This window comes from Sinocyclocheilus grahami, unplaced genomic scaffold (genome assembly GCF_001515645.1).
Source record: "Sinocyclocheilus grahami isolate Dianchi unplaced genomic scaffold, SAMN03320097.WGS_v1.1 scaffold964.1, whole genome shotgun sequence".
Taxonomy (NCBI): domain Eukaryota; kingdom Metazoa; phylum Chordata; class Actinopteri; order Cypriniformes; family Cyprinidae; genus Sinocyclocheilus; species Sinocyclocheilus grahami.
Genome location: NW_015506143.1, coordinates 105,308 through 122,697, shown reverse-complemented (window position 1 = coordinate 122,697; position 17,390 = coordinate 105,308). Strand labels below are relative to the sequence as shown.

At 37.4% G+C, this 17,390-nt stretch overlaps 1 protein-coding gene across 5 annotated transcripts in view; it reads right to left on the bottom strand.

The window, feature by feature from the left end:
* Positions 1-15,838, bottom strand: part of LOC107564793 (lethal(3)malignant brain tumor-like protein 1) — a 26,910-nt gene extending 11,072 nt beyond the window's left edge. The window contains exons 1-20 of one of the 5 annotated variants that reach the window (XM_016249946.1): positions 15,780-15,838; positions 14,646-15,485; positions 14,212-14,378; positions 12,739-12,865; positions 11,493-11,658; positions 11,215-11,338; positions 11,044-11,092; positions 9,780-9,871; positions 9,501-9,605; positions 9,297-9,432; positions 7,379-7,470; positions 7,150-7,301; positions 6,210-6,286; positions 4,769-4,854; positions 4,557-4,667; positions 2,914-3,052; positions 2,723-2,825; positions 2,390-2,584; positions 2,231-2,280; positions 861-1,018 (exon numbers count right to left, since the gene is read on the bottom strand). In XM_016249946.1, coding sequence (XP_016105432.1) covers positions 861-1,018; positions 2,231-2,280; positions 2,390-2,584; positions 2,723-2,825; positions 2,914-3,052; positions 4,557-4,667; positions 4,769-4,854; positions 6,210-6,286; positions 7,150-7,301; positions 7,379-7,470; positions 9,297-9,432; positions 9,501-9,605; positions 9,780-9,871; positions 11,044-11,092; positions 11,215-11,338; positions 11,493-11,658; positions 12,739-12,865; positions 14,212-14,378; positions 14,646-14,781 — 2,265 coding nt within the window. In that variant the 5' untranslated portion in view covers positions 14,782-15,485; positions 15,780-15,838. Of the gene's footprint in view, positions 1-860; positions 1,019-2,230; positions 2,281-2,389; positions 2,585-2,722; positions 2,826-2,913; positions 3,053-4,556; positions 4,668-4,768; positions 4,855-6,209; positions 6,287-7,149; positions 7,302-7,378; positions 7,471-9,296; positions 9,433-9,500; positions 9,606-9,779; positions 9,872-11,043; positions 11,093-11,214; positions 11,339-11,492; positions 11,659-12,738; positions 12,866-14,211; positions 14,379-14,645; positions 15,757-15,779 lie in introns of those variants that run through there. The other 4 variants (XM_016249944.1, XM_016249945.1, XM_016249947.1 and 1 more) reach the window with 4 other exon arrangements.
* Positions 15,839-17,390: the final 1,552 nt, after the last annotated feature.

Sequence of the window (17,390 nt, the reverse complement as noted above, 5' to 3'; positions counted from 1 at the left end):
CTTGTTGTTTGTCATTTCTCCGATCACAAATGCAGACATGGTTTTATGTTTACGCGGCGCGATGAAATGCAACGCGTAAAAAGACAGTATAAGTCATTATAATCCATAATTATGTCCCCACTGGATGCAACGAATGCCTCGTTTATAATGGGTATCAATGTTTTTGAATCATCGCTCCGGCCTGACAGGGCATCATCACAATATGGTAAGGGGCGTATCATTTCTGTCACACGCTTGAAGTATTCGGCCAATCACAACGCACTAGATAGCTGGCCAATCACAGCACATCTTGTTTTTCAGATCAATGAACTTTGTAAAAATCGACGCGTTTCAGAAAGGCGGGGCATAGAGGAGAAACAATAATGTACAGTATGTGGAAAATAATGTGTTTTTTGAACCTTAAACTGCATAAACACATTTCATTACACCAAATAATGTTCTTTTTAGCAGCATCATATGACCCCTTTAAAGACCGATATTATTCAAAGATCATACGATCCTCATCAATATTGACATTAAAACACATTTTAGGCTTACTATTAAGAAATGTGCATTGTGCACAAGTACTCCAAATACAGTTAAATTATAATGTTTATATCAGTCTCAAGTGATATGTCAGTAAATATAGATTTGAACTATACTTAGTATGAAATAGATGCATTTTAAATATATTACTTTTTTATTTAAAATAAAAGTGTTGGAAGCATAAGTGATTAAGTAATATATAATAATATAGTACATGTGCAAATAATGGCCTGTGCATGCCGTGCTATATAACTGCATGTGATCTTTTACACTAAAATTTATAAATGTATTTATTTTTCCCAAGAAAATTGCAAACGATTGAATGAAGCGATTACCTCCTCTATAGTCCATGTGGATACCTGACCTGCATGAATTCCTGCGACGCCAGGCAGTAACTTACAGTGCTGCTCCCAGCAGAGAGACAGAGTCCGGTCCGAGTTCACTGTAAACGCTGTCATGAAGAGAGACGAGTACATTCCCTCCGATGCCATGTCTGAAACACACACACACACACACACACACACACACTCACTCACTCAAACAGACACACACACACACACACACACACTCACACAGACATACACATACACGCACACACGCATGGTCATCACATTTACATGCACATGAGCTTCTGATTAAGCTCCATATTCTGCTGAAAGATTCACATCATTTTTAATCAATTTTTTTTTTTACATGCTTCTTTTTTGTGCTTAATGAGATGCTTGCCCTCGTCATTTACCATGCTGTAATTTTCATAATTCCACACAGTAATTTCATCAACTATGGACTATTAGTGTCTTTAATAAAACCATGCAGTTTTCAATGAATTGCAAAATCACATGATATAGACTTCACTTGTCTATGGGCCCTATTTTAACGATCTAAGCACAAGGTCTAAAGGACACAGCGCAGGTGCACTTAGGGCGTCTCCGAATCCACTTTTGCAAGACTAGGTTTTAGTTGGTCAATGGCGCAGTCTATTTCAGTTGCCTCAAAATAGCAACGCGCCAGCAATGCGCCTGAACACACCTCGTTTTCAGACCAGCACGCCCATGGACGCACAAACGCATTTGCTATTTAAACAACGTGGCACAGGACGTGAAAATGACAACTGTGTTGGGCTGAAACTAGCAAAAAACACTTGTGTCATGCCTGGCGCCGCATTGCACCAGGTGTATAATAGGGTGTATAATAGTAAGTCTTTGCATATCTCAATGAATACATCAGTCAGATTATTAGTAAACAGAATATTACCTTACAGGGTTATGGTGATCTGATTAACATGTTTACGTGACACATTTGACTGACATTTACCTTTAGTCATTTAACAGATGCTTTTATCCAAAGCGACTTACAAATGAGGACAATAGAGCAATCAAAACCAACAAAAGAGCAATGATATACAAGTGCTGTGACAGGTCTCGGTTAGTCTAAAGCCGCACACAAGGGTTTTTTATATAACAAATTAAAAGAAAAAGTAGATAGAACAGAAAAAGAATTGAGAATGCTAGTGTTAGAGGGTCAAAAGTTTTTTATAAATAAAAAAGAAAACAAATAGATAAAACAGAATTAGAATAGAGAGTGCTAGAGTTTGATATAATTACATATAATTTAGTCACATTTAATTGGAATAACTCTTGCTCATTCAAACACAGTCACTGATACTCAGATTCAAATATAGAAAATGCAGTAAAGTTAAACTCACTCTGACAATTTCTTTGCTGAATTTTGCGATATTTTGGAGGGCGACCAATCCTGGTGACAGCAAACACAGGTGACTTTTAATAAATGTTTACATAACAGCAATATCTTTAATATACACAATCACACTTGATTAACACAACAATCGTAAATATTGTTGTACCTGCCATGGAAGCGTGATTTCTTTGCTCTCTGGCCGAAGACCAGCAGGCTACGTCTGGATCCTTCTGTATCAGAGAGATCCGCTTTAATCCGGCCCTGGTTCCTCTCAGCCAATGGGCAGCCAGATAAACAGTGATGTGCCGTGAAGCGGCCGGTCACATGACCTGACCCGTCACATCCCGGAGTAGGGCACTTTCTGAGTGACAGAAAGCACGTCTGTTCTGTATTCTGCATTGTTCTTTTGTCACATTAAAGCAGTGGTGTTGCACTTTCTGTCAAGCTGCTCTAAACCACAAATGTTATTAAAAGCGCTAAGGGCACGCTAAAGACTGACCTGTGGTGGAAGCTGTATTTGGAGGTGCTGCGTGACTGAGGCAGACTTTTACAAGGCATGGCGGAGAAGCTGGGCTGCCGGGCTGTCAGGCTCTCCCGGGGACCTAAACCACACAGGTGACTCTGAGCTGACACAGTATTTGGTGCATGAGCAGGTGAGGGTCAGAGGAATGAGGGCTGGAGGTTTCTCACCGGGTTTCTGGGCGGTGGGCTGGCAGGGTGGAGGTTTGAGGGGGTGTCCTGTGCTCTCACACCAGCCCGCAGGGTGGATGTCCGGATGATCCGAATCCATCCACTCATCATACAAGTGACTCCAGCCATCAAAATGAATCTAAGGACAACAGAAATGAGGCTGATTAACCCTCACAAATAAACCTCACTCTACTACATAGAGAGAGAGAGAGAGAGAGAGAGAGAGAGAGAGAGAGAGAGAGAAAGAGAGAGAGAGAGAGAGAGACAGAGTTCTGGCATGAAACTCTAGATGGCACGGTCCGATAGGTCAAACTCAATCTGACCTAATGTCATCATTATCACATGGCGCAGCTGATTTGTTCTTTTTGAATCATCAGCCAATGAGTTCGCTGCTGAACAGTGCTCGCTATATCATTCACAGCGCTTCAGAACCCCTCCACCTCCCCCAGCTCCACCTGTATAGATCTGCTATGGGGTGATCATGTATGTTATGGGGGTTATTCATGTTATATGTGCAGCAGCCGTATTCCTACATGCTCACAGCAGCATTTTATGGATGCATTGGCAGCAGCAGCAGCAGAAGACCTATTGCGCCAAGACCAAATACATTAAGATTGTCATGTAGATGGCCATGCCAATCCCTCCGAGAGTTGTCATGACAGAAATGTTTATATATAGTAATAAAAAAAATTTGTCTCGTTTTCCTGTAAAATATTCATAGACAAGCCTTTGACAAATGACAAATTTACTTGTAATTAGTTCCAATTACAAAATTACATACTTTTAAAGAATAATGTACAAATAATAAATGTAGAAACAAAATTTAGTGGAAAAACTTTTAGGCAGTTTGTTAAGAGAAATGTTTAATATATATTATCTGAAAACAATTCCTATTATTGTACACAATTTTGCTTCTCAAAAAAGAGGATGCTTAATATTTTGTACTTCTGTTTGCTATGCTAAATTATATTTAATATTATATAAAATAGTAATTCAATAGTTTGGGGTCAGCAAGATTTTTTTTGGGGGGTGGGGGTGAAGAAATTCATTATTTTATTCAGCAAGAACACAGTGACAATAATGACATTTATAATGTTACAAAAACATTTAAAATTTAGTTTTATAATGTTTTCAACAAAATATTGTGCAGCACAACTGTTTTCAACATTGCTAATAATCAGAAATGTTTCTCGAGCAGCAAATCAGCATATTATACTGATTTCTGAAGATCATGTGACACTGAAGACTGGCGTAATGATGCTGAAAATACAGCTTTGATCACAGTAATATATTACAGTTTAAAACATATTCAAATAGAAAATTGTAATAATATTTTACAATATTATTATTTCACTGTATGGTTGATCAAATAAATGCAGCTTTGGTGAGCAGAAGACTCGTCTTTCAAAAACATTCAAAAATCATACCTACCCCAGACTTTTCATCTCAGCCAAATCAGTCCTATCCTAACAAACCATACATCAATGGAAAGCTTATTCAATCAGCTTTCAGATGATGTATAAATCTCAATTTCAAACAACTGACCCTTATGGCTGGTTTTGTGCTCCAGGGTCACATTTAATCAAACTGGCATAGCTGTAAGCTGGGGTTAGTCTACAGAAGCAGCAGCAGGTTTTTCTCACCTTGATTCTGTAGGTGTCAATCTCCTGCACCGTAGCCACGCGGATCAGCCCGGGACACCTCTTATCCACTGCCTCCAGCTTCATCTGCACCTGGAAGCTGTGGGAGGGGCGCTGCGCAAACACAAGAAGAGTTGCTTTCCTTATTTTGACCAAGGAAGTGGTTTCAATAGAGTTCTGAGTGTATTTGATCAGGACAGCGAGATCTGACACACCACTCTGAAGGCTTCAGGAGCGACCGCCGTCGAGCCCGTCTCCTCCAGATACCTCTCCCATGAGAACCTGTCAGGGTCCTGATAGTCTGTCAGGACAAGACCACATCCAGCCAGTCTTATATTAAAGCAGGCCACCCAAGACAGACAGAGTATTCATACATACAGCTACACTAGCCTTCAAACGTCTGGGGTCAGTGGGATGTTTTTATGTTTCTGAAAGAAGACATGATGCTTCATCACCAATGCTGCATTTGTCAAAAATGTAAAATAAGTATTTTCTATTTAAATATATATATATATATATATACATATACAGTATCTCACAGAACTGAGTACACCCTTCACATTTTTGTAAATATTTTATTATATCTTTTCATGTGACAACACTGAAGAAATGACACTTTGCTACAATGTAAAGTAGTGAGTGTACAGCTTGTATAACTACTCACTTCTGTTTTCTATTTTCAGCATCATTACTCCAGTCTTCAGCATCACATGATCTTCAGAAATCATTCTAATATGCTGATTTGCTGCTCAAGAAACATTTCTGATTATTATCAATGTTGAAAACAGTTGTGCTGCACAATATTTTTTGTGTAAACGGTGGTAAATTTTATTTTTCAGGATTCACAGGCTAAGGGAAAGTTCCAAAGAACAGCATTTATTTTAAATATTTCGTAACATTATAAATGTCTTTACTGTTACATTCGATCGATTTAATATGTCCTTACTGAATTTTTTTATTTTTTACTTTCCTCTAATTTTTTGTGCAGTGTATATATGTGTGTGTGTGTGTGTTTCTTCATATATATAATTATTCCAAACGTTTAACCGGTACTGTATAAAATATATTATATGAATGACACAAGTCTGCTTTTCTACAGAATCACAAATGAACTACATTACTTGGCTTAAAAGGTTTTCTGTGAATAATATTAATAATAAATGTTATCATATATTGAATATTGCTGTCTTTGTCATAGCGCTGAGGCCAGAGTACAGTGATTTTACCACAGTATTTCTTACTTTTATCAATTTCGAAAACATTTGTGCTACTTGATATTTTTGTGGAAACCATAATACATTTTTTCCCCCATAATTCTTTGATTAATAGAAAGCTCAAAAGAATCTTTTGTGGCATTATACTGTCACGACATTATACTGACACATTATTTACTGTAACTTTTGATCAATTTAATACATCCCTGATAAAAAAAGCCTAAATTTCTTTTAAAAAAATGACCCCAAACATTTGAAAAGTAATGAACATCTATAGAAGCAACTCAAGTAAAATCCATGTTAATAACAACACTTAAATACCAAAATAACAATTTGGTCACATATTTTGGAACAAAGCAATGGTATATCTGTTTGTTTTTCACAATGGATCCCTGCTGAAACACGTAGAGTTGAGTGCAGAGGCTAAAGCGGCGTGAGTTACCCTGAGGGGGCGTCAGCGGGAGGCCTCTCTCCTCACACCAGCCGATGGGATGAATGTACGGGCTGTGAGCATCACACCTGCGGGGAACACATCACCACTTCACCTTCAATAAGAAACCCATTCATTTCACACCGCACCATATTACACAGAACGTAATTTCTGAACTTATTTGTATTGTTTTATTTGCATGTATGGATTATTTGGGTTGTTACCGACATCTGCTGAAAATTTCATGTCAACAGCACCTTCAGAAATATATTTACTGAGAAAAATGGTGACGTGTTCAATACTTATTTTACCAGCTGTATATATGGTCAGTGTTGGGGGTAATGCATTACAAGTAACGCGAGTCACGCAGATTACTTTTTTTAAGTAACTAGTAAAGTAATGCATTACTTTTTAATTTACAAGAAAATATCGGAGTTACTTTTTCAAAGAAGTAACGCCAGTTACTTTGTTTTTCCCATGTATAGATTGAAAGCTCTCCTGTCCCCATGTTATAGAGAAATCAGGAGTAAGATGTTACTGTAGTTCTAGAATAAATGTGAACAAACAGTGTCTTTGCTGGTGACATTCGATGATCCAATTCAACCATTCTAAGCAAAAATCACTCACTATAAACTAACATTTGTGCTTTTTTATATTGCTGAAGAGTGTTGAACTTTCTTCTTCTGCATTCTACAATACAGACGTGAATTTACTTTTCGTTTTTAGTGTTAAGGGGCTTTTACGTTTGCCAAAAATAGAACTTTTTATATTAAAAACAAACAATCAAGCCCTGCCCAGATTTAAAAAGTAACGTAATGCATTACTTTCCATAAAAAGTAACTACATAATTAGTTACTTTCGCAATATTGTAACGCATGACTTTTAAAAGTAACTTTCCCCAACACTGTATGCGGCATCATTTAAACAAACGTGACAAGCAGCTGTAACTCACCAGTAGTCATACGTGTCGTCCCAGTTATCAAAGTGAACCAGGAAGCAGTTGCCCACTTTGTCTGTTACTGTGGCAACACAGATGAGAGACGGGTTCATGCGGTCCACAGCCTCCAGTTTCATCCCCACCTCAAACCCACAGTCTGTCTCCGGCTGCACAGTCAGAAAACCAGCTCTGTGTTCACAGTCCTTCAGTGAGGCACGGCACACAGCTTTAGTGTCTGACTCACTTTAACTGAGAGAGAGAACAGCTCCTTCGGGGCAGCTTGTGATCGCGTGATCTTTAGGTAGCTGGACCAAGAAAATTCTTCTTCTTTACATCCTGCAAGGGAAGAGGGTTGAATTGCTGAAATATGAATTTACAATATAACTGTGTGTTAGCACATCTATAACAGCTGTATGGAAGAGGATTAGGGCCAAGCAATAATAAAAAAATAAAACCACCTCGAGATTAAAGTCATTATAATACGAGATTAAACTAGTTACATTTCAAGAAAAATTTCGAAATAAAATGTTGAGATTAAACTCATTCAATTTAGAGAATAAAGTCGTTATGTTTCGAGATAAATCTCATTACATTTCGAGATAATATGTTGAGAATAAAGTCATTAAATTACGAACATGACACAAGTGTGTTTATTCTAGACTTTTTTCTCAAAATTTAACAAGTTTTTTCTCGTAATTAAATTAGTTTATTCTCAACATTTCATTTAGAAATGTAAAGACTTTTTTAAATTACACATGTGATATATAATATTATATGTGATATATAATAGAGCCTATTTTTTTTTTAAAGTACATGTTTTTGAACAATGTTAAAGCAATAAGCCATAAAAGTCCACGTGTTGGAAAAGGGGAAAAATACATATAAAATATACATATACTGGAAAAATATACATATATACATATGTCTATACAGTGGGGCAAAAAAGTATTTAGTCAGCCACCAATTGTGCAAGTTCTCCCACTTAAAAAGATGAGAGAGGCCTGTAATTTTCATCATAGGTATACCTCAACTATGAGAGACAAAATGAGAAAAAAAATCCAGAAAATCACATTGTAGGATTTTTAAAGAATTAATTGGTAAAGTCCTCGGTAAAATAAGTATTTGGTCACCTACAAACAAGCAAGATTTCTGGCCCTCACAGACCTGTAACTTCTTCTTTAAGAGACTCCTCTGTCCTCCACTTCTCTCATAGTTGAGGTATACCTATGATGAAAATTACAGGCCTCTCTCATCTTTTTAAGTGGGAGAACTTGCACAATTGGTGGCTTACTAAATACTTTTTTTCCCCACTGTATATACACATATACATATACATGTATATGTATACATGTGTGTGTATATATGATAGAGAACGATAGAGAGTTATATGATTGTATATATCAGTTTTTGCTGCTTAATCTTTTTGTAGAAACTGTGATACACTACCACTATTCAAAAGTGTAGGGGAAAGAAAGAAAGCTGTTCTTTTGAACTTTCTATTTATCAAAGAGTCCTGAAAAATTAAATTTATCACCGTGACTAAATACTTTTTTGCCCCACTGTATATATACATATATATGTATACATGTGTGTATATATATATATATATATATATGAGAGAGAACGATAGAGAGTTATATGATTGTATATATCAGTTTTTGCTGCTTAATCTTTTTGTAGAAACTGTGATACACTACCACTATTCAAAAGTGTAGGGGAAAGAAAGAAAGCTGTTCTTTTGAACTTTCTATTTATCAAAGAGTCCTGAAAAATTAAATTTATCACCGTTTCCACAAAAATATTGTGCGGCACAACTGTTTTCAACATTGATAATAATCAGAAATGTTTCTCGAGCAGCAAATCAGCATATTATACTGATTTCTGAAGATCATGTGACACTGAAGACTGGAGTAATGATGCTGAAAATACAGCTTTGATCACAGCAATCAATTACATATCAAAATAGAAAACCTTAAATTGTAAATGTATTTAAAAATATTACAGTTCTTACTGTATTTTTGATCAAATAAATGCAGTCTTGGTGTGCAGAAGAGGCTCTGTTCGGTGTATATAATTCATCTTAAAATTGTATGCATGTCTATCACATTGTATGGTTCTCCCGTATTTTACTTATGTTTCATCTAAACAGATTTGTAATTCACCTTTTGGGGTGTAGAGCTTGTGTCCTGTGCTCTCACACCATCCAGCGGGGTGAATATCAGCGCAGCTGGCGTTGACCCAGAAGTCATGGCAGTCAGAATAGCCATCAAAATGAAGGCGCAATCTGAAGCCGCAGACCTGGAGACGAGCATGTGGTGAGAATGAGCACTGAGAGACAGATTACAGTCAGAACAGCCAGACTGTACCTCAGCGACGGTCAGGACGAAATACATGGAGGGGTGCTGGGGGTCGATGCCCTCTAACTTCATCCCCTGTCTGAAGCTGTTCTTAATCGTGGGAACCCTCTGGGTCTAGACCGGTGACATGGATAAATGTTAACAAAGAAAAATCCATAATTGAACTGTAAAATGTGTAATCTTGACTCCGTATTGAAATGAATCAAGTTAATGTTCTGCGCTCTGCAACACATCAGGGCTGCATCAGTGGCGTTATTCCCTTCCTGCAGTGAAACACAGAAGTCAAACCTCCTGGAAGAGTCTGGCTGGAGCGGCCACAGCTTTCTGCTGCTCTAGATACAGCGGCCAGGACCACAGCTCCTGCTTACTCTCTGCTGAGCCTACAGAGAGACATGCCAAGAATACGGTTTGCATGGGGGAAAACATTGTTAGCAAAAACTGATACAAACTATATCAATCTAGATATGTAGATCCATTCATATAGTACTTACATGAGCCATCTTTTCAAATGCCCTGTTTAGGTTCATAGCATGTTGAATTCACAAAACTCACAGATTTCATTATATTTATTATCAGTACGATTCATGTTCAAAAGCAGAATGTGCTCCATTACCACAGAAAACATTTTAGACTCGTCCCATAGTTTGTAAAAACACAGAAATGGACTTCCGCTGTAAGCTCAGAGTGCTCACAGTGGTATTTTTACTTTTACATTTAATTTTTGTTAAAGTTTTAGTAATTTTTTTTTGTGTTTTTGCCATTTTTTATGATTTTTTTAATATGTCTGTATACTTTGTATTAGTTTTACATGTTTGTGATGTTTGTAAATCAAGTTAAACTAAATAAAAATTTGAAATGTTTTGGCAAATAGCTGAAAAAAATATTTTAAGTTTTTGTTTAATATATATTTTATTTCAGTTAATGTTGATTTTTAATAATTAACATAACATCATGTTTTTTTTTTTAATGGTTTAAAAAAAAAATTTTTTGTGTGGTTTTGAGTTTAGCTTTAGTTGCAGTTAATTATAATAACATTTGCATATTAGTGATGCCAAACAATTAATCGCGATTAATCACACCCAAAATAAAAGTTTTTGTTTACATATGTGTGTGCACTGTATATTTATTATGTATATATAAATACACACACATATAGTATATATTTTGAAAATATTTATATGTATATATTTTTATTTATATAATTTATATCATATATAAATATATTTAATATGCAAACATAACATATTTTTCTTAAATATATACATGCATGTGTGTGTATTTATATATACATAATAAATGTACAGTACACACACATATATTATGTAAACAAATGTCACTGTACATTAGAATACCTGCAAATACTAATGAAATCACATTGGTAAGGACAACAAAGCCTGCATTTCGACAGTCAAGGCAACATCATTTTCAAGAAGTAATGCAGTGATTCACAACTGTGAGGGTGCAGAGTGTAAGCGTATGAAATCTAACTTTAGTTCATTAGTGATGGTTTGGTAAAACAATTACGGTTTATCATGGGAGTGTGATGACGTACCTGCTTTGTTCTGTCTGCAGTCCATTTTTAAAGACTCCACTTTCTCCTCCTTTAATTAATCACACAAGTTCATTTCATTGCATTAAAAAACGTATATGAAATGCACGATAATGTAAACATTCACATCAAGCACAGCAATGACATTCATTTAAAGAAGAAAAAGAACTGCACCATTGGCTCAGCATCAGACTCTTCCTCTGATGGGCTGTTGTATTCCCTTCTCTTCCTCTTCTTCATGGGCTTCAGCATTTCATGCGCATGATAAATCACCTGTGCTTCAGCAATCCCTGCAGGACTAAAGCATCCATACAGAACACCATACTGATAGAATAACCTCAATATCCTTAATCTGACTGTAATATGCACATGACTTTTACCAGAAATCTGTCTCATACATATTTATATAGTGCATGAGTTAAATAGATGTGTAAGTCTGGTAGTTAATTTACTTTTCAGACATGGTCTCTCTGCGTAGCTCCGTCAGGTAAGTCTGTTTGGCCGATGTCTCAGTGCACTTGCTATGAGCTGGACTGTCCTGAGCCTCCATACGTGCTCTCTGAAGTCTGTCGGCCCCCACAAAGGCAGCAGACCGGACATTCCCACCCGCTGAGACGTCTGCAAGCAAAGATTCCCGTTTGTGATGGTGCTATTGGAAAGACAAATGCTAATAGCTTTCAGATTTGATGCATGTTCTCAATGGTTGCTGAACTTTTCATTGGACTACTGTTCTTCCAGCTTGAGTTAAACTGGAATGAATTTGCTGTTTCCACCCAATTGACATGTTACTGATAAAATGTTGGGTGCAATAATAATAAAAAAATAAAATTAAAAAAATGTGTATATTACAAATTCTGTATCATTCATCTTCCTAGATTTACTCTAATCTTTGTAAAATGGAGAGCACAACTGGTTATCTTACTGCTTAGGCTACTAATTTCACACATCATTTAATATTATTAAATTAAGAAATATTAGGAAATATCACAACATGACGTTGCTCATCTACGAAGACTGCAGCTGCCTTTATCCGAAGAAGCCCATGGGTCTGGATACAACAGGGCAGCTCAATCTTATTCTGTATGCAAAATTTAAGGGTCCATTTAAAAAATATTACTATGTAAAAATGTTTAATTATTGCATACAGCGACAACCTTTAACATGCAGTTAAACCAGCTGCGGTTTGACGTGGCCATGAAAGTCTGCCTGCAATGTGCATTCAACTGTAATATGCAAAGTGAAACATATGGGAGAATAGAAATACTGATATGGTGAAAAATGTTCAGAATTTAGATTTTGTTAGGCCATTTCACTATGTATGAAGTCCAAATAGATATAACGCATTCCTGAACATTACAGTGAACCAGCACTTAAATAGGAGTAACGTACAGACACATATATAATTCAGTCATGTGACACTATTTGCATAAAGCCATTTTTCTTCGAACTAGTTTTTCAGGACATTTAATGTATCAGCATAGAATTTATGTGTTAAAATTCAATACTTGCAAAATTGCACTGATAATTAGCATAATAATAAAGAGACTGGCTAACAGTAAAGTAACTCTTTAAAGCCAATTTTTTACTCCTGCTTTAGTGTTAATTTTGAGTCCTGACAGATAGCCAGACTTCAAAACATCATTAAGCCATGCTTGTAAGATTGATGTAATAATCCAGAGGCATCTAATGAACAATTACCTGTTTTTTCAGCTTGTTTGAGCTCCATATCAGCTGATTTTGTCTGCGCTCCTTCAGTGGTCAGGTTAGCAGAGCCTATTTTCCCTTCACTGATCACTTCCAGTGAACCAGTGTCACTAACGCATAACTGCAGAAAGCAGAGTCGCATTATTGTTATGCAATAATAAAAAGCAATATATAGTGCCTTCAGGAAGCATTCACCACACTATATAATTATTTGTTGTAATGTAAAATGCTTTCTTTTCCCACTCCGGTGATAAGATTTCATCCACTTCTTCAACAGAAATTGTCTTTTGACTGGTGAGAGAGCAAGTTGTCTGCAGTTTATTTGACATTTTAAATCACCAGACCTTCCCTCTCTGCACTGGTCATCGTGTGAACTGCACTCCTCTGGGCTGATATCAGAACAGGCAGATCCTTCAAGGTATCTTGGAGTGGAGCGGTGTCTCAATCACACCGGTTAACCACTGGGGTGCCTCAGGGCTTGGTGTTTGGCCCTCTCCTCTTCTCAATATACACAAAATCACTTATTATTCATGCACTTAGATTTCCTAACTATGGCAACAGTACACTTTTGCCTGCCTCGTAGACACATCGGCATGGAAGAAAAGCATCACCTTCAACTTAATCTTTTTATAATGCCATCCATTTCAGCCAGGAAGTTGGGGGTAGCATTCGGCAACCATTTTAACTTCTCAAACCACATCACAAAAATCACAGTCATGCAAATTTACACTGTACAACATCAGGCATCTAAAATTGCTTGAGCATTTGATTTAACATGCGAGATGTTCCTCTGACTCATTATTCGAGTATTATTTATTTTTGCATTGTTGTGGATTATGAAAATCAGTTATTAACCACAATATTTCTTTTTGTTCGAGTTTATGCTTCACCATATGCGGAGATCAAATGGCATTTAACAGGCTTTTTTAATTAGATTAAAAAAAAATTGTATTAGCATTGTATTTTCGTATCATATGGCAGGTTATTTCAGGTGCAATTTTGGGCATTGGATTTATCCTTTGAATTATGTTAGGAAAAAAACCTTCCTGATCCCTTAGCGCGAAATTCTTATGTTGCAGAATTCATAGCTTGATTTGCATAAAAGCATCTGCGAAAGGAATGAATGCATTTAGACAGCTTTTATATTTTATTGACTAAACTGACACGCATTCAATCTGTTTTCCACTCCCTGAATCTGGTTTCACAATTATCTTCAGCCATCATAATGAATATGTTAACATGTCATGTTAAACATTTATTTCAGATAAATATCACTGACTTTGTCACTCACATGCGAAAATGTTGTAATTGATCAAACAAGAGCTCTTCGTTCCCAGGTACTGATCTACATCACATCTACATGTAGGCACAGAGGCGGCTGTCTTGTGCTTTAGGGCTGCTTTTTGAACTTGAAGAACTCGAGCACTTGTTGCCATTAAGGTCAACACAAACAGACATTTTGCTCACCTTCAGATTGCTTCCAGGGAGGATGGCCATGCCCTCCTTCCAGCCCAGAACATGGACAATCGTCCCTCCAACCTGCGCAGGAAGTGACGCGGCCTCCAGTTCACTGCCTTTAATCGCCTTGATTGCATTTGGAGGCAGCTCCACTTTTGGCAACGGATGAGCAGAAGCTTTGGGAAAATAAAAACTTTTTTTCCACAATATTTAACACCTCTAAGTATGGAGAAATGGAGTAAACAATTGTTCAGGAGGAGTATCCTGTCAGTCAAACTGCAAGAAAATATAAACAGATGATCGAGTCCCAAGCTCCATCACTGCACCTTGGACAGCAAGCCACATTTATTTACCTTTTCAGTTTTAAAAATAGAAAAACAAATATGGGAAATCCAATATAATACATTTAAATTCTACACTGACTTCTATTCAACTGTAAGCACCTGGAAAAATGATTGTGGTGGTCTCCTGGGGTTTGAGCCGCTGTGCAGAACTGTCATTGGGAGCGTGAGAGACGCTGCTTTCAGTCGGGACATCTCCATCATGTGGCGGGACATCCAGGTCTGCTTTGGCACTCATAGCAAGACTCCGCTCAGTACCACTAACAACAGAGGATTGAGGACATCGTAGTACAGTACAGAAGTCAGTTCACTTTTCATATGGAACACTGGCAGAGAATGTCCTTCAGAAGTAGAATGTTGATGTTTGAAATAAAGGGAACAGCATTGCTAAAATGCTGTGGTTTATCAGATATTTTAAGAGGAAGACAATTAGCCATTTAGGAGGATATTTTCTGTCACAAAGAAAAATGAAAGAGAATCAGGATAATGCACAATGATGTTAATGCTCAACCTATCAACTGATAGCGATGACCATTTTAATCGATGGTGATGCATAATCCATAAACTCATGGTGATGGTGGTGATGCTCATCCCATAAACCAGTGGTGGTGATGATTATGCATAATGCACAACTGATGGTGGTGATGCTCATCCCATAAACCAGTGGTGGTGGTGATTATGCATAATGCACAACTGATGGTGGTGATGCTCATCCCATAAACCAGTGGTGGTGGTGATGGTGATGATTATGCATAATGCACAACTGATGGTGGTGATGTGAGCGAATCTTCAATTCCATGTCAAAAAGCATCAGTTCAAGCGCATCCTCTCCCCGAAATAATCTTTACCAATGCAAAATGGCGGAAGTCCATGTTCCTGTGCGGTAAACTGTCAAGTAGGCGAACCATTCATTATTTCATTCCGCTCTTGCCTGAAAGACTGCTTTATGAGGAGCATCCGATTCCGATGCATTTGGAAGGAAAAGACAGATGCGCTCAGTTATGATGATCGATATCAAAACATATGCTGTGATTTCAAGGCAACCGCAGCTTAATTGCTAATTATAAGAGCTATTTAATAATTTCACGAAGGAAAATTAGGATGGAACGCGCGTCATCATCAGTGTCCAGAAATGCATGCAAAGTAAAATCTATTTCTATCGATCGCGTATTAATGGCATGATTGACATGAATTGTGTGTAATGTGAGGGCGATCAGATAATGAATTTATTCTCACCAGTGCTGCTCTTGCTCGGGAGGAGTATGATCTGCGCATGCGCGCATCAGGAGAGCACAATCCTCTGATGTTTGAAAGTGTGTTGCATTTACACCAATTCACACGAGACTGCTATAAGGATCATCTTATACAACATAATATATTTTAATATAGCTATTAATGACACTGGAGCAAACGAGTAAATTCCTAAATAAAAACCAACAAATAAGTGCATACACTCCACTGTCCACATTCAGCCGATGCTTTGGCATAGGACAGTCATGCATTTCTAGTAGTTTTAATCAAGTGATTGTTATCTGGGAATGGAAATGTCCATTTTAAAAATATCATTAGTTAAACAATACGTTCTTTATTTGGATTCGGTGAACTAGAAATTGAAACAACTACATGTTTTTTCCTCTATATTTCTACTTCTGTAGTGCATTATTTAATTTTCTGTTTTTCTTATATTATAGTGTTATAATTCCTATGTATGTCTGTACTTTCTTCTGCACTGGAAGCTCCTGTGCCAAGTCAAATATCTCAAGTGTGTAAACATAGCCTACTTGGTAATAAAGCTCTTTCTGACTTCTGAATAATAATTCATATATAATGCAGACTTTGCTGTTCAAACATAGATAAAGATGCACTGCACTCAGAATACTGAACATAACTTATGCCGTGCACACTTTGTTAAATTCTGATTACACCAGTCCCGGGAAAACGCCATGAGGGAATTAATAGTCACAAAACATCAGTGCATCAGTACTTTGTGCATGTATTAACACAAAATCATGACAGATTGCTCTCACTATTTACAGTGCAATACAAAGCCTAAAGTGAAACTTCCCCACAAAGAGGAAGGTTTGCAGTTTATCGACCTCGTTACTGGACTTAATATGCATTACACTTGACTTTAAAAGCATTAGAACGCACATTTTGCTTTTCCATTGTGTATATTTAGATTTAAACCTCATTAGGGTTTAATCCATGAATTAATCTCATGACACCTTTCAAGAAATTTTCACCACAAATCCAACTTGTATAACATTGTTAAAATCAGTGTGGCAACGTCATGAACATACGGTCGCCGTGATTTTGTCCTGGATCAACAGCTTTTGTTGATCCACACTCTAAAAAGTGCTGGGTTAAAAATAACCCAGCGCTGGGTTAAAAAGGGACAAACCCAGCTATTGGGTAGTTTTGACCCAGCGGTTGGGTTGTTTTGACCCGGCGGTTGGGTAGTTTTGACCCAGCTATTGGGTTGTTTTGACCCAGCGGTTGGGTTGTTTTGACCCGGCGGTTGGGTTGTTTTGACCCGGCGGTTGGGTTGTTTTGACCCGGCGGTTGGGTAGTTTTGACCCAGCGTTTGGGTCGGTTTGACCCAGCGTTTGGGTCGTTTTGACCCAGCGGTTGGGTTTTTTTGATCCAGCGTTTGGGTTGTTTTGACCCAGCGGTTGGGTTGTATTGACCCAGCGGTTACACTCTAAAAAACATTTGGGTTGACCCAACGTTTGGGTTGACCCAGCGTTTGGGTTGGTTTGACCCAGCGTTTGGGTTGTTTTGACCCAGCGTTTGGGTTGTTTTGACCCAGCGTTTGGGTTGTTTTGACCCAGCGTTTGGGTTGTTTTG